We start from the raw sequence: 25,258 nt of genomic DNA on the forward strand, positions 1-25,258 counted from the left end.
TTTGCAGAAAGAAGTTGAGGTTTCATGTAGTAGGTAGCCTCTAACCCATGTCTAAATGCATAGCTCAGAAGAGGATGGGGAGAGGGAAGGCTCTGTCCCAGAACAGAGTAGCATGGAGGGGAGGGGATTTGGGTGTGTTCAGGCACAGGATGATTGGGGCTGAGGCCTAAAGGACTGATGCTAAGGGTCCTCTGTGCTTGTCCTGGACCAACAGCATCAATACCATTGATAGGCTTGAAATGCATCTGTGCTAGCTCCAGACCCCCTGAATCAGAATGGCAGGGTAAGGCCCAGGGGCCTGAGTTCCATGAGCCCTCCAAGAGGCTGAGATTTGAGAAGTGCTCTTTTATTTCATAGGTAAGAATTGGACTTCTTCCTATGAGCGATTGTAGGGATAAGAAGTGTTGAGGCTGGGGTGACGAGAGGAGCCTTGAGTCTTGGGAAGATTCATTCTTGAACTACACTAGGTTCTCACTGTGTGCCAGGCACTAAGCAAGGCACTGCCCATTAGGGACCACAGCTTCATGAGAAATGCAGATCAGTGTTCTGTGAATGAGAAGGACTCAGTACTGGACTCAAGTTTACCCTTCAAGAGCCAAAGCAAGTGCCGCCTGCTGTAGAGGCTTCCTCTACGGTTTAAGAAGTTTAAGAAATATTTCCACAGCACTTTGCATTTTTACTCTGATCTTTCCTACTGTCCTTTCTCTTGGTATCAGAAGAGCAAGAGCTTTGTATTAGTTAGGTCTGCTGATTGATGTGTTTCTCTTCTCTCCCTCCCTTCTCCCATGTAGACTGCTCAAGGTGGTGGCCACAGGACACTCCTCTATGGGCATGCCATCCTGCTGCGCCATTCCTACAGTGGCATGGTGAGTGGACTGCTTGGTTTCACCTCTCATGTGGTCCTGTCTGTGCAGCTGGGATGCAGAGCCAGGAAATGTTGGTAGCGCCCTTCAGCCATGGTATTAGTGAGCTTAGATGTATACCCTCTTTAGTATCTTTGTACCATTTTGGTTTTTCTCATTGATAACATGAAGGTTAGCTTAGATGGCCTTCAAGCTCCCTCTGTCCTATCTTTATAGGACTCCTATCTCTAATATCTCACTTTTGATAGTTTTAGGAGGAGAGCACTCTAAGAACCAAATAAGAAATATGTCCCTTTTCTGATTTTGTTTTAAAGCATTTCTTTATGAAAGATTAAAACACGCATTTAGAAGATAAGATAAAAATGCCATCTGTGAACTCCTATGTCAGGTCTATCCACAAACTACTTTTCCTTCTTGACTCCGTGTTCTTTTTCCACATCAGCTCCTTCTTTAAACCAGCTTTCCATTAGACTCCTGTGAGGCACAGAATTCTCACTTTCTATTTCCTCTGCATTGAAGTAACACACACACAAACACACACACACACACACACGTGTGTACACACACACGTGTGTACACACACGTATATTGGCTGTGGGTATTGACTTCAGGGGCTTTTGCTACTGAAATACATCCCAGTACTTTTTGAGACAGGGTCTTGCTATGTTGCCCAGGCTGCCCTCAAACTTGAAGTCCTTCTGCCTCAGCCTCCCCAATTGCTGGGACTGTAGGCATGTGCCATGGTGCCAGGCTCACACACATACACACACACACACACATGTGTACACATATATCCATATGTATGTGTATATATATTTATTTTTGTGTACTTTATAAATGATTTATCTTATGCAGACATGTACAATTTATAAAAGCTTCATCTCATACATTATAAAGCTTTATTAAATTATGAAAGCAATACATACTTATTCTATAATATTAAGTTGCAAAAGAAAAATTCTTTTGATTATACTAAGAGAAAACTGTTGGTGATTTTAAAGACATTTCAGTTTTTTGTTTTTAAAATATTTTTTACCTAATTGATGTTTTACTTTAGAAATTTATGTTGATTTTTTATCTGTTATTATAAAAAGAACATTTCCATGTTATTTAAGTTCTTCATCAGGTATAATGTTAGTGGTTATACAATAGTCCAATATCTGGACATATAAAATAAATCATTCCCTTAAAAAAAGAAGATAATTCCATATTGTGTGAATTTTTCTTCTGCAGGAGAGTAAACATTGCCTCAAAGTCAAGATTCAGCAAGCAGACATACTGTTGATTTCAGTCATGGATGTCAATGCAGTAACCTGATTTTAAATGTCTAGAGAGAGATGTGTAGGAAAAGTATAAGTGTGATATTAATGATGACTTACTAATATCATTTTAATTAATGTGTTACATCACATAAGAAGGTCAAATAAAATCTCAACAAGTGCTGATAAAGGTAATAAAACCTTTTATTTTTTCCTAATGAAAAGTCAGCATTGACAATTATTTCCTCAATGATAACAAATATCATTATCAAATCAATGAAACTCTAAAGCCATTCTTGATAAAATTGTCTAAAACCAGCAAATAAAAGCAAGAATCTATCCTGTTAGTCGTTGCTGTCTGGCACTGTTCTTGAAGTCCCTGCTTGACATGTCAGATACAGAATACAATGGTAGAGTTTGACAGCGAGGCTGGAGATGAGGCATCCATACAGAAACAATTCATTGGTGGAGAGTGCTCACATGTTCAAATGTTGTGGGAAACATTCCACCTTCAGGAGCAATCAAAACGCACACACTGTTTTTAGAAGACTCTACATTTCAGAATTAACAGCATATTAGAGTCGAGTCTACTCAGCAAGTCAGTGCTGAGATCTGGGGTCAGCTGCACTTGGCGATCTCACAGCCTGGGATGCTTTTCTGGGCCTCTTAAAGTTCTAATTGCATCTGAAAATTACTTTCATTCCTTCAGTAAATTTGCTTGATCATCTGTGTGCTAGGCGCTAGTCTCCGTGCCTCCATGGAACTTCATGAAGTTAGTAGGTTAATTATAGTGTTTTCCTCAGTGTTCCTGTGAAACTTGGAAGACAGTATGTTAGTAACTGCAGTGCTGAGGACTATGGTATTGTTGAGGAAAATCACAGAAGACTTTCATAGGCATTGTCTTGTTTGTCTGGGAAGTCTGTGTATTGTAAAGTCGTTACTTTTTCTATAATAAAAACGGATATTTCACACAGTTTATATCTGAAGTCTGTGAACTTCAGGAACCACTGTGGGCTGCCTGTCTCCGGGCCAGACTCTCACTCCTGTACTGACCTGGTACAGGTTTGGGGACCCTTGAAACCTCTTCTGTAACCATGAGAGCCAGTGCTTCATAGTTGAGAGGCCAAGTCAGAGTGTCCAGGTCAAGTTGATGCCCCATCCCTATGGTGCTGACTTCTCCCAATCAGTTCATCTCCTGCCTGCACATACTCACTGGGCGCTATTTAGTTGGATGGGCCCTGTTTCCTAATAGGAATTTTATAGCCTTTGCATTAATTGTCCAGAGCTTCTAGAGAGGGGTCTGGGCTTTCTCAATCCCCAGAATTGTGTCTGGGTACTCTTTGCAGGCTTCTGTTGTTATTGGCAGCGAGCCTGCTTCATGCAGATGGTGGTGTACTTTAAGCTCATGCCACATTCATCTTTGTGTCCGCATCCTTACAGGACTTAACAAGGTGTTTGAAGTTGGAGTGTGGGGATAGGGGAGTTGGCCTGAAAAATGATCCTTAACTTTTATGTCTAAGAACATATAATTAGGAAAACCTAAGGGTGGGGGCCGATGATAGTATGGATAGTGTCCCATTACTCCTAGGGAAACACACACAGTTACATGCACCATCAGATTTCATTTTAGTAAAGCTACACGCTGCATGCCAAAGTCAATTCTGGATGGATTTCTGAGAGTTAAAAAAAAAAAAATGGAGGAGAAAACAGAACTAGAAGATAAAAGTAGTTTTCTAGTTTCTGCTGGAGAGAGGGTTCTCGCTGTCTGATCACGTTGTGCTCTTGCTGGGGATCATGAATATCACATGAAGTGAGAGATGTACAAACACATCCCCAGCCACTTGTCTTCTTGTTCTGACAGAGCACATTTCCTTAGTCTTTATGAGGGAAAGAAGACCACATTTCCTTTAGAATATTGCTCCTAATGAGTGCTATGCTAGGGCTGTTCTGCCTCAGACGTTTAAAAGCCTGAGCTTTGTGCAGAGGCATCCAGATTTTTAGAAAAAGTCTCATCAGCAGAGACAGACACGTATCAAATCACTTGTCAGAACAGGACTCCACTGTGACTGTCAATGTTGAGTGACAGACAACTCCTGGTTCTGTGTTTTAGTACCTATGCTGCCTCTCCACCTCGCGGTCTTCAACTGATAAGCTGGCTTTTGACGTTGGCCTGCAGGAGGACACCACAGGTGAGGGCCTTGGGGATGGTGAGAGCCGGGCTGGGGCTGGCTTGGAAGATGCTACGAGACACCCTGGAAGATGCATCAGACCAGTGCTTTTGTGGGTAGAGTCAGGAAAAAGTGCTTTCCTATTTGACGTTTTTGGTAGAGGGAGGAAGTGTGTATTTTTCCTATTGGTAATTCCCATGTAATTAGTTGGATATTCAAACTGGCTTTCAAACCCTATTCTGTGAGTTTGGAGAGAAAAACTAGTATTTACTATCCAGTTTACTGGGTGTGAACTGTCCTAAAATGCACTGTTTAGTTTATGAAGTATCACTGCATGTCTCTCAGCTCAAACATATTTTAGGTATACACATGTAAGCTATTCAATCTCAACATTCAAACAAGAAGAAAATAAAAATCTCCTTCATTGCTCTGCCCACAGGGCATTGTGCTGCATGTCTGTCTAAGGACATGTACATTTCCATATTTTTGAAACAAAAAAAGTATATATTAACACATTTATCCTTTTGGAAAGTCAAAAAAGAGAACTGTCCTCAGTTCTCTGAGGACTTTTCACTTATTTTATAAGCCTCTGTACAGTTTGACTCTTTTATCTTTCACAAAGAGTATGCATGACTTTGGGAGTTAAAAATAAATGAGACCAAGTTGAAAAAGAACAGAAGGAGGTAGTTCAACTTTGTTCTTTTCAGGGGAGGGATCAGCCAATTCCCACACCCCTTCCAGAAATCTTTCTGGTGAGCTATGGGTGTAGCTCCATGATAGAGCACTTGCCTAGCATGCAAAAGGCCCTGGGTTTAGTCCAGGAATAAACAAAGCAGAGCAACAGCAAACATTTTCTGGAATGCTGTGGCACAGTAGGGTGAGTATTCATAACAGTTTCTTACTGTATATTTCAACAAGCTAGAAGGAAACCCACCCATAGCTCTACTTCTTCTGAATTGCTGAATTATTTATTGTATTCATCATTTGTTTTCTGCTTTCCTTCATCATAATTAAACCTACAAGGCAGGTGATTTTTTTTTCTTGTTTACTAATGTATCCCAGGCTACTGTGAAGCAGTGGTTGGCAAACAGTGGGTACACTATAAATGCTTGTGAGAGTGAATGAAAAACTACCTACAGCTCTAAAAAAGTGGATCTGGTGAATGAAGATAAGGCATTCTGCTGGGTGGTGACCTGCAAGTAAGACTGGTTTGTGTAAGAAAAGCAGCACAAGGCACAGGCTGCATATTGACTATAGGATGCTTAAGAAATATTATTGGATTACTCGTTTATTACTTCATGCAAAATTAACTTTTATTGAGTGCCTATAGTGTATGCTACTTGGAGCTGGGAAGACCCCAGTGGAAAAAACAAAAAAAACATGTGGAATTCCTGCTGTTAGGGACCTTGCATTCTGGCATCAGGGAGTTAGGAAGAAGAAATGTGTTTATAGAAAAATAATAAAGCTGTGGAAGGGGAAAGAAGCATAATTACTAGCTAATAGATATCACTAGAACTCTATTGCCACTTTGGAGAGAACCTACCTTCAGGTCTCAACAGACTGAATGATGGTGTGCCTACATCCCTCCCTCAGCAGAGGGGCTGAAGAATGATAAATGGACATGTGGTCCGTGGTTATGCTGGACTTGTTTAGAAGATATGATTTGATTTAATGTGTAGCCAAGACTTTTTGCAATGTATTCTTATGTACTAGGATTCTCTTTTATTTTACTATGAGAGTAATACAAACTACATTTTAAAATAACAAAGGCAAAAAAGGGGGTGGAATGGTAAGATTTTAGGTGACAATACTTGGCAACCTTTTTTGAATCAGCATCTCAAAGTCCTGGGAGATTTAAAAATAGAAAAAAAAAATCACCATAATGGACACTGTCAAATCATAAAGTCCTTCTGAAACTAAAGTGACACCAAGCTAGGTGGTGTTATAGAAGAGCAATGTGAACAGGATAATGGTGTGTGATTGCGTAGAGTGAAATCAGAACTGGGTGGCTGCTGTATTTGGTCTTATGTGAACTTATATAAATATCCTTAAATAGTTCTTAGTGGGGGAAGGGGGAGGCACAAATCTTCCCAAAATGTCACATCAAGTTTCTCTTGGAAGAATCTTTGCATTTCAGTATGTCTTATCCTAAGCTAATTTGTCTAAATTCGTTAGATTTTCATGGTCTAAGAGATAAATTTGCATGGAATTTTACATTTCTGAAAGTCGTGCTAATGGAATCACTGGCAAAGAAAACAGATTTTAAGTTAAAAGACCCTTCTCTCTGTTTCACTCGGTAGGTGAGGCCTGTTGGTGGACTATACATCCAGCCTCGAAGCAGCGATCAGAAGGAGAAAAAGTACGGGTTGGAGATGACCTCATCCTAGTTAGTGTGTCCTCTGAGAGGTACTTGGTAAGTGTGGACAGTAGGACTTGGGGGCTTGGTGCTGCGGTCAAGGACAGCACATGAAATGGTCTCTTTAAGGTTTATACTGCCAATTATCTGGGGAAATTGCTGATGAACAAGCCCATACCTCTGTGTGGTGAGCTATTGACAGTGCGCAGTCACTGGCAGGGACTATTAAACTAAAAGTAGCATCTGCTGGTTCACAGCTGGGGGAGGCCTGAACATTTCTCCGCTTGTTTGCTCTAGCTGATGTGGATGGAAACAGTCACCATGCCAATTTCTGGAACAGTGCAGATGTGCAGCTTGTAAAATAAGCTTCTGTCAAGCCCTTGCTATGTGCATGTGTGTGTTGCAGGGTGATGCATTTGCTCAGGAGATGTGCAGTTGAGTTGGAGTTGTCTTTGGATATAATTCATGCAGTGGATATAATTCATGGGCTTTTCAGTATACAAATTCTACATTTTAATTTTGGTGTTATTCTACATTTTTTGTTGTTGAAAAACTTATATTTTAACTATATAGCAGAGTTTATTTGACAGGGTACTGTTCACCAGAGGAGTAGAAAATTCAGAACCTCACAGAGGCTAGAGCTTCTAATGTCAGTTCTGCAGCTAACTACCTGAGCAAGTCATGTAACTCCATGAACACCAGCTTTCTCGCTTGTAAAGTGAAGTTGTTGGTAATAACAGAATGTAGAGCCAAGGTTCTTGAGAAGAGTGAGATAATGAATTTGAATATAATTTGAATTGGCAAGCACTGTTCAAATAATAGCAATAGAATGACCATGTCTAGATGAGATTCACCTCCTGTTAACTTTGGAAATAAATGAACCTGTAGTAGTTAAAATGCACAATCAATGTCCAAGCTACAGTTTAGCTAATTATTTAAGTTTCCGGCATTAACTTTTAAAAAGAGCTACAAAAGAGTAACCAACCAGGTTGTTAAAATGTCCCTCTCATTTGGTAATGAAGTCAGCACTTTAATTGTTCATGTATGTGGGGACCTAGCAATAGCAGAAACAACAGGAGAGACTGTGGACTCGTGGTGTACCAAGTCTGCCCTCAGAGACTTAGTGGGGCCTGTAAACTGTGTCAGTCAACTTCCCACCACTGTGACAAAACACCTGACATAAGCCACTTCAGCAAAGGAAAGGTGTACTGTGGTCTATGGTGTCAGAGATTTTCGTCCTCAGTTGCTTCATAATTTGGGGCTTGTGTGAGGCAGATATCATGAAAGGATCATGTTGGAGCCAGCCTGCTTGCTTCATAGTGTCTGGGAAGCAAAGAGAAGGGGCTGGGGTCCCAATGTCCCTTTCAGGGATGAGCCCCCAGTGACAAGATAACACAAGGTAATGAAGGATATAGGGTGGGAAGACTTCAGGTGATAACACTTTGTGTTGTTTTTTGAACATCAACATCCCATAAATGTACTGGGAGATTTTTTTTTTTTTTAAATCGTGGTAGTGCAGCTGTCACATCACCAGCCCCAAGTCCTTCTGAAAATCAAGTAACAGGATTCGGTGGTTTTCTCCCTCTGGGCCCTGCCTCCTCAATGTTCCACCACCACCTCCCAATAGTGCCATCAGCTGGGGACCAAGCCTTCAACATACAAGCCTTTGCTGGGCATTTAAGGTCCAAACCACACCATAAACCACATCTCTGGGGGTGCACAGGCATGTGAACAGGCAGGTTAAGGGTCTCAGTGTGCTGCTGCTTCATCTCAAATCAATTAGTGCTGTGTCCATAGAGTACCCGGGTGGTGGGTTGAAGGGCTTTCATGGTGGACTTGGTGGGAAGATTCAGAAACAAGAAAAGGCAAAAGGTAAGGTAGTGAAAGGACTCTGAAGTGAGTCAGGCAACTGGGACCGTCCACACAGAGAACCCCAGATAACGTGTGTGCACGTGTGTATGTGCACATACATATGTAGGGTTTTGTTGTTGTTGTATTATTACTTCATAGTCTGGTGAGTCTGAGGCTGGACCAACCACATAACTAAACCAACCACATAACTTTCTGCATTGGGGCTGTGGGGAAAATGAGTTCAGCGTGTCAGGGTGTTACAAGGATGAGATGCTTAAATCCAAGCCAGGCCCCTGCACTGGCATAGCACGTGGCTGTCATCCTTACCTTGGAGATTTGTGCACATAGAGAATGGTTAAAGAAATTCACGTGTTGAACCAGAATAAGGGAGAGTTGGGAAAGGAGGAGAGCAGGGAATGTAATAGGTGGTCTTGAATAAAGATCTGTTGTGTGAAAGCAATATTCTGAGAAGATGCTGGTGTGGTTAAAAATAAGTTAAAATTTGTGCCCAAACACAAATTAGTTAAAACTATGTAAGAGAAACTTGTCTCACCGTTGACCTGACAGCTGTTCAGTTGCTGGTGTCTGTTGACCCAGGAGCTGTTGCCTACTCTATCCTTAGTGGCTAAGCTGAGGTTACCCTGTCCAACACTGTGCTGTGCTTGGGACACTCCACAGCAAGGTTCACAGCTGCTGGAATGCCAAGTTGATCAAAATGATTCAGAGGGCTGATTTTCACCCCACCTTCTGTGAAGGTGCTTCGTGCATGGAAAGAGGCACATATGCTTTATGAGGTGGGCAGTGAAACATGTTTTCCCAGAAATAAAGCATCTTATCTCTAGCAATGGTTGTAACTACTCACCCAAACATGCCCTTTCTCATCTTCTGCTGTTTTGTATTCTAATATGAAATGATATCTTAACCCTCTTTTCAAAAATATCTAAAAAGAAAGAAATTCTTTGCCCCTATTGGAAATTTTGTCTTCTTTTAAAGAAGACTTTAGTGAAGCAGTTAAAGTATGAGAGAAATGCACAGCTTGGAGAAAGCAGGGCAAGTAGCTATTACTGATGGTGAATCCCATTCCCAACTGAATAAAATAAGATACAGCATATAAAACATTTATATGTGTGTTAGATGTAAAATCACCCTGGTGTATACCAAAGATCCCAGTTTATGGACTGGCTTGTTTGCATTGGAAATGATGATTCTTATCAATTTTCTGTTAATAAGGGCGTATGTAGACATACACAGTTTTTACATTGCCAAACGACTGAGTGAAAATTAAGAAAAGCATAACCCTCCAACCTAAAGAGTGAGGGAAATTAAGACTTTGGTTCAGGGAATGCTATTTTAGGGTTTACAAAATTCTCTCCTACTCACCTTAGAAGATTTTTGATAACAAATACAAAAGTGTTTTAACTGCACAATAAATTGCTGAATTGCCTCAAATAGCATCAAACTGATAAAGATAAAACAGTGATCCTAAATATTTTCAAGTTCAGCTGGATGGTAGGAACTACTCTGCTCTGTGCCTGCTCACCACATGTGTACCACCAAGCTGAGCTCCCAGGCCTTATAATGCTGTTCTGATTAATTTACCTGAGCTTTAAAAAAAAAAAAAAAATCTCCTTGTGGCTCAGGTAATGGAGTCATAGAATATTACAACTAGCAATCGCACCTTTTTTCGATGCCTGTGATTTGTTTGTTTTTCAGAGGAACAAACTGAAGCCTGAGGGTTAAGACTTATTTACTGTGTTTTCTGTCCCTCGATGATGATTTATTCTGAATGCTGGATCACCAAGGCCCAAGTGCCTGATATTTATAAGAGATAAATAAAGGAATGGACAATTGCATCAGCTAAGGGTTGAATTCAGAGTTCCTAAAAATTCTGGGGCCATGGGTGCCTCTGGCAGTCTGAAAGCTTTTTGACCTCTTGTCATAATAATTTTTTAAAATGCATAGAATAAATATGTAGGGCTATAAAGGAAACTAAAAATACTGAAGTATGGTTTTGTGAGCCTTAGGATATGAATCCTGAGAGGGGATTTGTAATGTCACTTCTGTTTCTGAGATTGTGTACTCCAAACATAGTCTTTGGACCTGTGGTCTCGATTGACCTCATCCTCCTCCCCACTGAATCTGAGCCTGTGTTTGTGGACAGTATCCTCAGATGATGGGTGTGCATTTTAAAGCTTGAAAATCACTCAATTTTAGGTTAAAGGTGAGATGAGTGCCCACATCCTGATGTGTGGGTTATACTGCCAGTTTATTGTGTAAATTCTATGGTAGTTGCATTTTTCAGCCAAAGGCTGCTTTTACTTTCTACTCATATCTATTTTTTTTTTTAAAGAGAGAGAATTTTTTTTTAATATTTTACTTTTTAGTTTTCTGTGGACACAACATCTTTATTTTATTTTTATGTGGTGCTGAGGATCGAACCCAGCGCCCCGCGCATGCCAGGCGAGCTCGCTACCGCTTGAGTCACATTTCCAGCCCCTCACATCTGCCGCAGTCTGGCTGGGCACAAAATAACCGAGCCACCACAAAGCCTTGTAGAGTCAAACAGCAATTCTTTATTCCCGAACTCTCACCGACACTCTATACGCACGTTCTGGGAAAAATACACTCCCTCCACCGGGCTCTGCGTACCAATACTCTCAGAACCCCCGAGAACTCAACTCAAGGAGCCTGCGCCTGAGGCAGCAGGATCCGCCCTAAACCTGGAGCTGCCCTATTCCAGCAGGATCCACCCTAAACCCGGAGCCACCCTAATCCCTGAGCAGGGTCACCTTTCAACCCCAAAATGCCATGCGTCATTCCTACTTGGCTATGGCTCTCGGCACACATCTATTTTTGCTTTAAAGACAGTTCATCTTACTTTTGGTAACTGAAACTTACTGCATTTTGAATATTCAATACCCTGGCTGACTTGATGCTGTTCATACTCAGATTTCCCTTCCCTATATAAGCAGCAAAATTAAATATTCTCTGGGCATAGCAACTTCCAGAGTTGCTATGCTCAGAGAATATTTTCTTTCAAAGAGTGCACATTATTTAGATCACTTCCTATGACTGTAGTAGACCCTAAGGGCGTGCTGAGGACTCCAGCGCACTGACGCTTGTGTTTTATCTTCCTCTCGTGATATTTGTCTTAGGTGTGCCTTGGACATTGCCTTCCAGCTTCTCCGCCCTCACTGTTTCTCAGTACAGCAGCTCCTCAGCGCCTAAACAGAAAGTCCTTGGCATGACAGCCTCTGTGCACAGGCCCTTTGCTAGCTGCATCTCTCAGTGTGAGCTGTAAGCAGAGAGAGGTCTCTGCTGGACCCCATGCTCACTCAGGGCCTTGGCAGAGCTTCTCACTGACCAGGACTCTACCTCCTGCCAGTGTCATGGTTTCTAGTACATTAAAAATGAAAATCCCTGATTTATAGAAATTTTGTTTTAAGTATTTTCATTTAGCACTTGAACATTGTTGTTATGCATGTCTAAATCCAACATATGGATAAACTTATCTAGAGATGTTGTCTCCAAAATGGGAGGCCCAGGCCAGTGATCCCTTGTGTCCCCTCAGAGCCTCCACTCTGAGGATGCCCCCCTCCACCTGTGGAAGGCCATCTATCTCTGCAGGCCCAGCACAGCAACTGTCTCCACAGTGTCCCCAGAGCTCTTGCAGTTCCCACAGCATTGTCTGAATGCACTTTACTGTACCTACAAGAGTACAAGCATCCTCAGGGCAAAGAATGCATTCTACTGATATTTAGCTTGATGTTTTTTACACAGTACATTCAACAAATCCAAGATGATTCAACAAATAATTATCTACTCTTTATATTGACTGACTTCCACTCTCGCAGTTTTATCTCACCAAAATAAAATGTAAGCATTAGTATTCTGAATTATTTTCAGATGAGATCCCAGAGATTTTCATCTCCTATGTATTATATATGTATATATGTGAGTATACATATTTATATAATGTGTGTGCTTTTTTACTAAGTCATTAAAATAGGAATATTTATGGAGTTACTTAGAATATGTTTTCAAGAAAAATGTATGCTGTTGTAATTTTAAAAGGTGGATTGGTGTCTCCATGTACTGGTTTATTAATTAACACTGTAGATGGCTAAGGATTAGGTTATGAATCTGTCCGCTTATAAGAGAAAGAAAGAAAACCAGATAATTACATTGTGTGATAATTGCTGTCGAGGAAAATATATTTTGCTTGCTTATGGAAGCAGATAGACTATGATTTATTCACAAAGAGTGAAAGGATATTAACATATTGGAGAAGAAACTGAGTTAGTGAAGGAGTCCCAGCTGGGCTGTGGGTCGGAATGACCAGCCTGAGGTGACAGGGAGGTTGTGCAGAAGCAAGGCAGCCAGGGAAGGCTAAGGACAGGGCTAAGAGCACATGCCTGCTAAATCTGACATCTCCCCTGGGAGGCTTTTAATCTTATCAACTGGAAAAACTGCTGATGAGCTAAGTGGACAAGTCACCCTGTCAGAAGTTTCTTGGGTTTTAGGAGAAAGAGAACAAGGGACATGTTCTTGATGAGGACCTGCATGTCCATATTTAGGACAAGGAGGCCTTTAGGGTGTTGGCAGGCCTGTGGAGCACACCTCTGGTGGCTCCTGCAGTGTGTGATTGACCTTTATCTCTCTGGGATGGTCAGGTTCCTGGGAAATCACTGGTGTGAGTAAATTCTCTAAATGCTTAGGCTGTTACCAGGGTTGGAAATGTGTTGCAGAAACATTGCAGGGGTACTGGTGGTGTTGCTGAGAAGACTCCAAGCCAAAAGTGGTGGTTCCGTGTAGTTTTGAAATTCTACAGGCAGCTGGGTAGTGTAGTAAAATAAGCAAGGCATTTGACTATACTCATAATTTTGTTCCTCTCAGTTAACATTTTGTAACTCATATCTTATGTCTCAATATATTAAATGTTATTATTTTAATACATTTGTATTTTTAAGAATGAAAATCTCAAATTTGTAACATCTGAGTTTTAGAGGAAATTCATTATCCTAATTTCAGATCGTGATTGAGAAATATTGCCATCTAATGGCTGATGTATCAAATTGCAGGTAACAGTTCCTAAAGGATTCAAACAAATGCCCAATTTGGTTCTGCCTATTTCACCCATCTCACCAACAATGAACTATTGCAGTGTGATATGGAGAAAACTTAATTAGACTTTTATTAAACTTTCCAGCTTCACTATTTTTTCCATTAACAAGCCTTAATACAAAAATTGTTTCTTTGTATAAATAAATTTACCTGGTGTATTTATTATTTGTGCAGTTTCTGATTACTGGTTTAAGTAATAACTCTTAATAAAGTTGAAAAATACCTTAAGTCAAATAGAAACCATTACTATTGTTTCTCCTACTAGTCTTTGAATTTTTGAATGGTGGGGTTGAGTAGACGCCTTCTGTGAATGTTTCCCAGCCTGCAGTGTCCAGTTGGCGCTGACAGAGTATGACATGCCGGGACTGACAGCTGTGCCCCTCTTGCCTCTTGCTGCAGCACTTGTCTTACGGCAACGGCAGCCTGCATGTGGACGCAGCCTTCCAGCAGACCCTATGGAGCGTGGCACCCATCAGCTCAGGAAGTGAAGCAGCCCAAGGTAAGAACTCCATTTCTGCTAGAGGGCTCGTTCTTGCTGCAGGGCTGATGATCATCTGTGGAATCGCGTTAATGAGTTGATAATTAGAGTTCTTTTGTGTCCAAATAGTCTCTCAAGCAGATACTGGGCATTGAGAATCTTATTTAAGCTGCTGTTTAAAAGTGAAACTTATATTAAGGTTTCTCTTTGCTTATTTTTATGCTATTGTCAACTTTATCTCATTAGAGTGGTTTCATTTGCTAGGTTTATAAGAGTCATGTCCTCTAATGTCCTCAGGGTATTGCTCAGTTGGCACACGTTGACATTCCTCATCTTCCAGGCTTGGGCCTTACAGCTGCATCACCATGATGTTCTGCAGCAGGTTTCCCAGGGCCATGCCTGCGTTGATTTGGTTTATTCCCACTTAACTTAGGTTCACATGTGCCCTGGTAACATGTTCATGTGTGTAATTAAAGTACACACATGTGGTCATGTATCCTGGTGGGGAATGTTACCAACTGAGACTCAGAAGTCAGCCAGCACCGTCCACCTCTGTGACCTTGGCCTCACTAGACTTGTGTTTTTCTATGAAAGTAGAAGTTTGGACCAGGTGCACTGTCTGGCTACCAGTCCCAGTCATAAATGACCTTTAATCATTCCAGGGTATCTGATTGGTGGTGATGTCCTCAGGTTGCTGCACGGACACATGGACGAATGTCTCACTGTCCCTTCAGGAGAACACGGCGAGGAGCAACGGAGGTTGGTACCTGAGCCCAGCACACAGTGCTAGTTTTGTTATAGTTACTGCCTTTTTCTTTGCCTTGAAAGAATTTTCCTAACTAAAGACATGTCTGTTTGGTATACTAGCTTAGCACAAGAGGGACCACAGGTATCCTTCTTTCCACTGAAGTGATCAATTTCTTGGCTTCCTTACAAGTTTTTTCTTATGCTTTTCTTATCAGCAGAAGGAGGGCTAGACATTCTTGTATAATTAAAGTACATTAAGAAGCACTGAGAAAAATAAACAGATTGGGCGGGGTAAACACATTAAATTCAACTACTTAAAATATCATTATTGTTCATATTTTTTGATTTATTCTCAAAGAGGTTTAATCTCAAATTCAATTTCAGAGTTCTCAGATTTTGCAAAATTACAGGATCTTCCTGTGTTATCTATAGCTTATTGACAGATAATGAAATTGTCAACTTTGCTTCATATTTTATGTGATAAAATACATCTATTAATACTTTTTGACATTGAGATAAGATTAAAATAGTCTGCATTCACTGGGGAAAATTCATAAAAACTATAAAGCTATAAGAATATTTAGGATCATTTGGTTGCTGCTGCACTTCACAAGTTAATCAACGAATACAGTAAGGTGAAGACATAAATAATAGGTCACAGCTAGAGAAGGCCTTATCTGGATGGTTTATTGTGTGTCTATAAATTTTTCAGTGGGTATTTCTCATACTAACATGGACACTTGAGTAGCTTGTTTAATATTTATTGTACATTAATAAGAAGATATAGGGAGCATTTTAAAAATTAATAATCATTTAACTAGCTCAGGAAAATCACTCTGAGGCCTGGTCCTTCACTCTTAACAGGCAGACCTGGCTTATGGTGAAGAGTGAAATGCAGCTCCTGGGAAAATTCCCTCAGGTAAAATTGCTGCATTTAGTGAGTTAGGAAGAAGATGGCAAAGGTGCTAAAATGCTTTATGAAAACATGGGGATATCAAGAAGTAGTTAGAGAAGCCGGGCATGGTGACACATGCACATAATCCCTTTGGCTTGGGAGGCTGAAGCAAGAGGATCACAAGTTCAAGGCCAACCTAAGCAACTTAGTGAGGCCCTATGCAACTTAGCAAGACCCTGTCTCAAAAATTAAAATGGACTGGAGATGTGAATCTGTGGTTAAGTACCCCTGTTTTCAATCCCCAGTACAAAAAAAAGTAGTTAATTTGAGGTGAGTACTGAGGGTCTGGGAGACATGAAATAAGAATTTGGGATATCTGGAGTCTTGGACTCAGAAAAAGCATGAGTTGAATATAAATCAGTAATGTGGTGGGGTAGTTGAAGGAATGGGCATCCATTACTGTTAGCTGAAATGGAAAGATGGCTGTCATTCCCCTCATGGACATGAGGGGAATGACAGCCATCCGTCACTGCTCTCAGAACTCTGTGAAGGTCTGGAATAGATGCATCAGGCTGGAAGATGAGGATGGAACCCTGCAGAACACTGATACTTAGGATGGGGACAGAAGAAGGGTCAGAAGGAGACAGGAGGATGGTGAGGTGGAGACCCTGGGAAGGTAGCTATGGAATCCAAGGAGGGCTGAAGTATGGATGTGTTGAATGCTATGATGTATTCATGGAGTCAGGGGTTTTAGGGACTGTGCCAGTGTCTCTGGGTCTTCAGTCCTGACCAGTTCAGTGGAAGATTGAAACCAAGTGATGCTCGGAATTCCTGAGGCACTACAGAGACCTGTGTTAGGGCATGGATTGCTGGCTGTGTGACTCTCACAGGTGACTTCCCCCTATGTAAGACGCAGTTTAAATGTTATCTCCTCTTTTACAGGATTGTTTTCACATTAAATGGGAAATTGTGCATGAATCAACTAATTTATTGATTGTCATTGTTACTGGCATTGTTATTTAGACTGAAGAGATAGCATCTAGTCAGATAGTAGGGAAATCTTTGAGGGATCCTGGGCATGAAGGAAGGTAGAGCTTGGACTTTGTGGGAAGAAAGCCTATTCTAGATTAAAGAAAGCCCTTTATATTACTGCAGAAAAAAACCTGAGAAATTACAAAGCAGTGTTCACATTGTTCTGAGCCCAGTCTCCTACACATTCCTGAGTAGGCCTGCCCATCCACCCCAAACACCAGGCTTGATTTAATGCTAATTATTTCTAGATCGATTTAATCTCAGCGCATATCAGCTCAACATACTGAGACTCTTTCAAGGTAGAGCTGACAGTAAGAATATATGTGTTTGTCCCTTTTTATAGCATGTCAACATGGGTGAAATTAGATGAAAATGGATGTCAGATCATGCCTTGGAGGAGGAAGCAAATCAGAAACAGGCAAACTAAAGCCTTGGGGACATTGCTTAAGAAAGAAAAGTCACATTTGTCTTGATTACATAGTGGGATAGAGTGATTATTGACACATAATGATGGATCATTTGTATTTATGAAGCACTTTAGTATTTCAAAACTTATTACTTTAATTAAAAAGACTTTTTATTTAAAGAGTGGAAAAAGTTTTATTCTTTGCAACAAATAAGGAGACCATTGGGGTTATTTGCAAACTGTTGTTCTCCCAAAAAAGGAAATCCTGGTGATTTTACTGGGGAGCCTGCACACACACACACACACACACACATATATATATTACATTATATATATATATATATATATATATATATATATATATATATATATATATAACATTACATATATATATATATATAAAACATTACATATATATATATATATAAAACATTACATATATATATATATATAAAACATTACATATATATATATATAAAACATTACATATATATATATATAACATTACATATATATATATATATATATAACATTACATATATATATATATATATATAACATTACATATATATATATATTACATTACATATATATATATATTACATTACATATATATATATATATTACATTACATATATATATATAACATTACATTACATATATATATATAACATTACATATATATATATATATATATTACATTACATATATATATATAACATTACATATATATATATATTACATTACATATATATATATATATATATATATATACACACACACACATATATATATATATGAAAGTCCAGGTAGAGGCAGGCACATCCCTGAACATGCTCAGTTTAAGGTGTACATTTCTGAGCATGTTCAGTTCAAGTTGCTGGATTTTCTTTTCAACAAGAAAAGATGGTGGACACATTTCTGGGCATACTTTGTTTAAGGAATGGGGACATTTTAAAATTTTCCTTTGTTTTCACGTTGAATCATTGCTGTGCCGTAGGGAACTGGGGGAGGCAGAGGACAGCTCAGCCTGTAGGTAGCATTTATTTAATTGATATCACTCTGTTTGGGGATAAATCATAATAATGGTCTAAAAATACTTTAGATTCATTTAAAAGAAAGCAAAAATAATTTGATTTTCAAACATGGATTTGAAAGCTGGAGAAGTTCTAGGAAAATATTTAAAATCCTCTTCTATTTCATAGCTCTTTGTTGTAATTTTATCTGGTTATTCCTATTAATGATATACTTTTATTAAAATTAAGCAACCAAAATCAGATCAGCTTTGTTCTAAGAAGTAGATGAAGGAGATGGCCAGCAATGACATTTACCTCCGAGAAGTTTAGGAATATTCTGATCATCAGTGCTGTGTTCCAATATAGATTTGTCAATCTGCCCTTCCTTGGTTCATCAACAGCTTTTGAATATGGATATATATATATATATCTGTAATTTTAGCTATTGAAAATGCAGTTCAGAGATTGGCTTTGTAATTCTAGATACCATTAGATTTATCTTTAACTTCTTATTCATATCTACATGTGTATGTATATGAGATTACTTCTCTGTTCTCATAAGGAATATGACTCTTGGAATGAAAAGCCTACAGTGGACCATTCAATTAAGTAGATCAAGTTGAAGAATGAGAAGTATAAAGGAAACTTGATATTTTCCCCTGCACTGTCTTCCCGTATTACATGTAGAGTGGACTCTGATGTGCTCATGAAATATAACATATCACTTTTTTATGTTTCTTGAGATTTTCTAGGAAGACATCTGTCTTTAGAACTTCTAAACAACAATGAAAGTAGTAAAAATATAACTGCAGTAGCATCCACACTTAAATGAGGGAGAGTGATTCTTGGGTCTTACTGAATCTCTTCAGATAGTGAGATAGGAGAAGTTGAGGAGAAACAGGTTCTGGTAGTTGGTAAGGGATTTGTCAGATGCTGCATAAGTTTTAACTATGCTTTAAAATGACTTTCATTCTGGAAGCTTGAAATATGATTACCAAATTTTATTTCAAGAATAATACACACACACACACACACATATATTCTCTTCTAGATTTTGTCTCTGGATTGCATCTCTTTATTTCTTTCCCTAGTTTTATGTGAATGTAATACAATATTAACAAAGGCATTTCTTGTGTGTACATATACACTTATATTAAATTTGTACCATATGAATTAAGTATGCTATACTTAATAATAATAAATTAAATTTATTAAGTTTAATTAGTAGTAGTAATGCTGCTGGTGGTGGTGTATATTTTTGCAGTGCTGGGGATTGGAACCAGGGCCTTACACATGCTAGGCAAAGCTCTGCTACTTAGCTACAGCCCTTTTAAATGGATGAATGAGGGGAGTATAAGATGGGATATCTGATTTGAAAACCAATGTTAGTGGAATATTGTTTGTAATGCATTATTTTTATGTTAAAACGGTTCACTAAGTAGCTTGTACATAGTCTTATTCGTTCAGTAAACACTTGTGGAGTGACTATCATGTTCTAGGTGCTGGGGCTTTACAGTATGTAGGAAGAGACAAAGTGTCTTCCTCAAGGATTTTGCATTCTAGTGTGGATGTTGACAGTTAAAACATAAATATGTCATTTATAAATGCACACTTGTATGTACACACAGATAAATTGTAGTAGTAAGAGCCTGTGGAGAAAAATAAAGCTGGGAAGGGAATGGAGATAGAGTATTCATGTGAGCCGTGTGTTTTGTGGGAGGGAGGAAGGGAGGAGAGAGACACAGACGGGGAGGTTGTACTGCTTCCATCTTACAGCTGTCGCTCTTGTACTTGTTCTGTTACTTTCAAAAGCTGGCAATTAAGTTGTAATTCCTGATGATATCTGGAAATAAATTCTGTATTTTCTTTCCAGAATATGACTCAGCAGAAAGCTGTACTTTATGTATTCATGACAATATTTTCACCTCCATGTCTCTTTTAGTATTATGATGAATTAAAGAATAGTAATTGTAAATAATTGATGAGTCATGAGATGGCTTTGATGTAATGAATTGAATATCTTTCAGTCTGGTTCAGGAAAAGAGATGCAGGGTTTATGTCCCTGAACACAATTGGGCAACTAATATCCTTGCAGAGATAGGGTCCTTAATCACTACACAGGGAAAAGCACCTATAGCACATTTTATGTACTACAAAAAGGTCAAGGATGAAGATACCATTTTGAGTGCTTTTTTTTTTTTTATAAAGGATGTAAGGTCTCTTTGGATTTTTGTTTATTTTTTGCAAGTGAAAGTACACTTGTTGAAAACTACCCTTTTTCCCAATTGAATGACCTTTGTTTCTTTGTCAAAGAGCAGTTGATGTATTTTTGTGGGTCTATTTTGGCTCTTTGTTCTGTTATCTATATGTCTGTCCTTTGGCTAATACCACACTGTCTTGATTACTGTAGCTTCATAATAACATTTACATAATCTTGAAGTCAGGTAGTGTCAGCCCTCTAGCTTTTTTTTGTTCCTCTCAATATTGCATTGGCTATTATGAGTCTTTCACCTCCCCATATAAATTTTAAAATCAGTTTATTGAAATCCACAATAATCACTTACTGGGATTTTGATTGAGGTTATTTTAATTAAAACCATAGACCAAGTTAGGAAAAAACCTGATATCTGGACAGTGTTGATTTTTCCCATCCATGTACATGGACTATCTCTCCATTTATTGAGATCAATGATGTCTTTCATTGGAATTTTAATTAGATCCTCATGAAGATCTTATATATATTTTGTTATATTCATATTTGAGTATTTATATTTCTTGGTGCTTATGTAAAATTAAAAAAAAAATTAAATACCTGTTGTTCAGTACTGATAAACAAGAAATCAATTGACTTGTGTATACTATTTTAGCATCTTGCAACTATTATTAGTTTCAGGAGCTTTTACTAGTGTTATTGTTGACTTTTGGGGCTTAGACAATCATACATTGTGTGAATAAAGATAGTTTTATTTCTTTCATCCTACTATGGATACTTGTAATTTATTTATTTATTAGATACAACTTTCAATATAATCTTCAGTAGCAGTGGTGAGAGGGGAAATCTTTGCCTTATCCTGACCTTAGAGGTCTTTGTGGGAAAGCTTCTAGTTTCTCATAATTACAATGTTAGATATAAATTTTTTATAGATATTCTTTATCAAGTTGAGGAAGTTCTCATCTATTGCTATTTGGCAGAGGTATTTTAGCATGAATAATACTTTTCTGCTTTTACTTATATTATCGTATAATTATTTTTTCTTTAGTTTATTGATGTGGATTATATTATTGTTCATTGTTCATTCATATGTGACATTTTAAATTATCTACATTATGCATACAAAAAGAGAAAAGTAACTATTTTTGCTATCATGCTTGTGTTCAAGTTGCACATTTTTTTTAAAAAAAGTGATAGTTTCTATAGATGCCTGTTATGGCGTATGTATTGTTGAGATCATTATTAATTGCTTATGATTTTTTCAGTGGGGAGTTGAATTCTGCGGCACACCATAAATTAAAAGTAAGTTTAGGAATATGAAGAATTCTACTATATTTAATGCCCTGTATTGCAGTTATTGAAACACATGGATTCCATGTTTCTAGCTTCTGCTGTACTCTACATAACTATGCACGTGAAGATGGTATGAGCAGGCAAGGGGATCTTCAGGGGCTGGTGCACTGCCTTTCTCTGTGTTTGACTTTTATATTTATAATCATCAGAATTCAAAGTGATTAAATTGCCTTTTATCCTTGTTGCTTCCTGCTTTGGTGTTCAGCATTGGTGCCACACCCTAGCCTTTCTCTCGAAAAAAGTCACCCCAATGTGTTTGGACTTGTAAAGTAGGACCCTGAGGAGCTTTGTCCCAAATCCCTCTTTAAAGTCATGGGCTAAATGTGAAAAGAGAAAAAATAAAAGGAAAAAAGAAGAAATGTCCCTTGGAGCCATAGCCCCAAGCTCCTGCAGTACTTAAGTGATAATTGATGACATACACCATTCAGTATTAAAATAATGTGCCAAGCACTTAGAGCTTGCCTATGTGAGCAATCAAAAGTACATTTTAAAATGCCCCAAGTTTTCCTTTTATTCTTTCTTTCTTTCTTTTTTTTTTTTTGGTGCAGTTTTTTTGGAGGTAGATACTCTGAAGCACTCCGAGTCTATCTGTGTTTTGATTGGAGGGGGGAGGAATCTTACCAATGTAGCTATTAATTTCAGAATTAAAGTTTTATTTCAAGTAGATACAATGGACTTTCTCTCAAATTCTGAGATTACAACTACCGGTAATGGGGGCATGACTTCTAGCCCTGAGAATAGCAAACTACTGCCGGTGGGTCATGTCCTGCCAATGACTATCTTTGTAAGCAGAGTTTTATCAGAGCACAGCCATGCAGTTATTATTCTTGTTGTTGTTTTAGTTCTGGGAATTGGACCTAGGGGTGTTTTACCACTGAGCTATATTCCCAACACTTTTTAACGTTTATTTTTTTTTTTATTTTGAGACAGGATCTCAGAGAATGCTAAGTTGCTTAGCATCTCGCTAAATTGCTGAGGCTGGATTTGAACTTGTGATCCTCGTGTCTCATCCTCCTGAGTCACTGGGATCACAGGTGTACATCACTGTGCCTGGCTTCATGCAATTATTTTTAACCTTGCCTGGGTTTTCTTTGTATTATAACAACAGAGTTGAATCATGTGACAGAGACTATGTGATCTGCCTGCAAAGTTGAATATTTACTGTTGGTTCTTTGGAAAAAAAAAATTGCCCAGTCCTGTTTTGTCATAGTGGCAGTGAAAGTTGAGGGAGAGAGGGTGCACATGATCCCACAGTCCTGGAGACAGATGGATGCCTGTGCTGAGGGCCAAAGGAAAGGTGACAAAGCCAGTGACTTCAGGAGTGGACTTAAGTGCAAAGAAGGGAGGAAATGGCCAGGAAAAGCAGGATCCTCTTAACTTAAATACAGTAAAACTTCTTTTCAGAGCTTGAATTTTTATAGTGTCCTTTTACTATCAAAATGTATTATTAGAGGTATGAAATGGAATACTATTCAGCCATAAAAAAATGAGAAATCCTATTGTGGATGAACCTGAGCCCAGTACGTTAAGTGAAATAAGCCAGGCACAGAAAGACACATAGTACATGGTGTCACTTATGTGTGGAATCTATAGAAGTCAAACTTATATAAGCAGAGAGCAGAAAAGCAGTTGCCATGCTGAGGTGAGGGGCAGTGGGGAGATGTTAGTAATCGATACAATATTCCAGTTAGGAGGCATATGTGCAAGAGATGTATTGTATGAAATGGCACCATAGTTAATGAGGATTTATCATGTCCTTGAAAATTAACAAAGTACATTTTAAGTGTTTTCACCACAGAACAATGATAAGGGGTGACACATTAATTGACTTGGTTCAGCCATTCCACAGTGAATACGTATTTTAAAACACCATGTTGTATACCATAAATATGTCCAATTTTTTTTTGTTGGTTTAGAAACAGTGCATTGTGACAGGTACTAAAAAGTCATGAATTTGCAAACATGTTTGGAATCATTCTATTTGTTACCTGTAACTACTTAGGCAAAAGGAGTGCACCCACTTGGTTCAGAAGGAAAGCTGGTGGGTGGATGCTGAACTGTGCTTATGGGGGCAACCGTCCCTGGTCATTAGATCTCAGTATGTGACTCCATAAAGGTCAGGAACCACTGCTGAGGGGAAGTCCATGTTGAGCTTGGTGAGGTGCACAGGGCAGGGGGTGGAGGGGCGAGGGCACACCAAGCCCTGAGAAGCTCTCGGACCTGCGGGGCAACTACCTGGAGAGGAAGCAAAGCTGTCTTCCAAGAGCTGCCAGGCTGCACTGCCTGGCAGGTAGGTTCTCCAGCCCGCTGTCAGCCTGAGACGGACACCCAGGAGCATCTGGACCACACTCCACCGGAGACCCTCACTTGTGCAGCTATGCTGGTTCCTGGCTCTGCACAGGAACGGTGTGAAATGGTCTGTGTGTGTGAGGAGGCAGGGAGCTGACACTTGGGAGTGAAGATGAGGGAGGCTCATTCCCTCCTCATGTGGCCCCAGCAGGCCCATACCTGAGGCTGCACTGCACCTGTGTGTACCAACATGTCTGTAATGCTACTGGTTTTAAATGGTTCAGTTCAAGCAGAAATATCCCTGAGTCCTGAACTCCCCGTGGGGAGCATGGAACGTCATCACCACGTCAACACTGTCATCTCTGTCCTCAGAGCTAGCACTTGGTGGTGTGTACAGACTGGCAGGTCCCCATGGGTTTTGTCATTCGGTTCTTCCTCATAGAATGAGGTAAGAGTTACTGGTAAGAGTTCATTTCATATTTGGAGACAACAAGGCAGAGTCCAACAGCTTGCTCAGGTTCACACAGTGAAGTGATATCTTCATAAAGTAATGAAATGTGAAAGTGACTTGTCAACTTTTTGATGCCCTGCAAAAAAAAAAAAGTCAAGTGAGCTCATAACTGTGATGCCATCCTGCAAGAATGCCCTCTGGCAAAGCTTGCTCTTGTAAGGTGGAGGGGTCTCTACAGTACCCAATCTCTTATTAATAACATGTTTTATGATTCTGTACTAAAGCTCACTAATTGGAATTGTGTATCCTATAAAATTTTATTGTAAATAAATACCATATTGTCAGGCAATGAAAAGCTTGTAGGGATTTGTACTTTAATTACTATGCTAATGTAGTCTTTCCTAGGCTTCCGATTCTGAAGATTAACTATTGTAGCTGTCAAAATGCCTGCTTTTTACTTCTAAAACAAGTGGTCTGACAATTAATATAAGACAAATTGTATTTTATGGCCAAACACACACACAAAAAATAGATAACTACTTTTATTTCAGTGGGCAGTATTATAATAGCTATGAGAAGATGAATTGATGATCTAATAGAAAGAATTTGTACATATAACAGAATAACCTTAAAAAGGCTCTTCAGGCAGTTTTATGTGGTCAGCTTGAAATATGAGTTTCTTAATGAAATGTGTTACATCAGAGGAAATTGTTTTATGGTAGCATAACTTACAGTCTGATACCTGGAATTTTTCAAAG

General features: G+C 39.1%; 1 protein-coding gene across 1 annotated transcript in view; it reads left to right on the forward strand.

The window, feature by feature from the left end:
* Ryr2 (ryanodine receptor 2) overlaps window positions 1-25,258 on the forward strand; it is a 478,528-nt gene that overhangs the window by 123,622 nt on the left and 329,648 nt on the right. The window contains exons 7-11 of the mRNA XM_027947992.2: window positions 792-866; window positions 4,233-4,311; window positions 6,591-6,703; window positions 14,021-14,120; window positions 14,762-14,858. Of these exons, the coding sequence (XP_027803793.2) occupies window positions 792-866; window positions 4,233-4,311; window positions 6,591-6,703; window positions 14,021-14,120; window positions 14,762-14,858 (464 nt within the window). The remainder of the gene's footprint in view (window positions 1-791; window positions 867-4,232; window positions 4,312-6,590; window positions 6,704-14,020; window positions 14,121-14,761; window positions 14,859-25,258) is intronic.

This window comes from Marmota flaviventris, chromosome 12 (genome assembly GCF_047511675.1).
Source record: "Marmota flaviventris isolate mMarFla1 chromosome 12, mMarFla1.hap1, whole genome shotgun sequence".
Classification (NCBI taxonomy): Eukaryota; Metazoa; Chordata; class Mammalia; order Rodentia; family Sciuridae; genus Marmota; species Marmota flaviventris.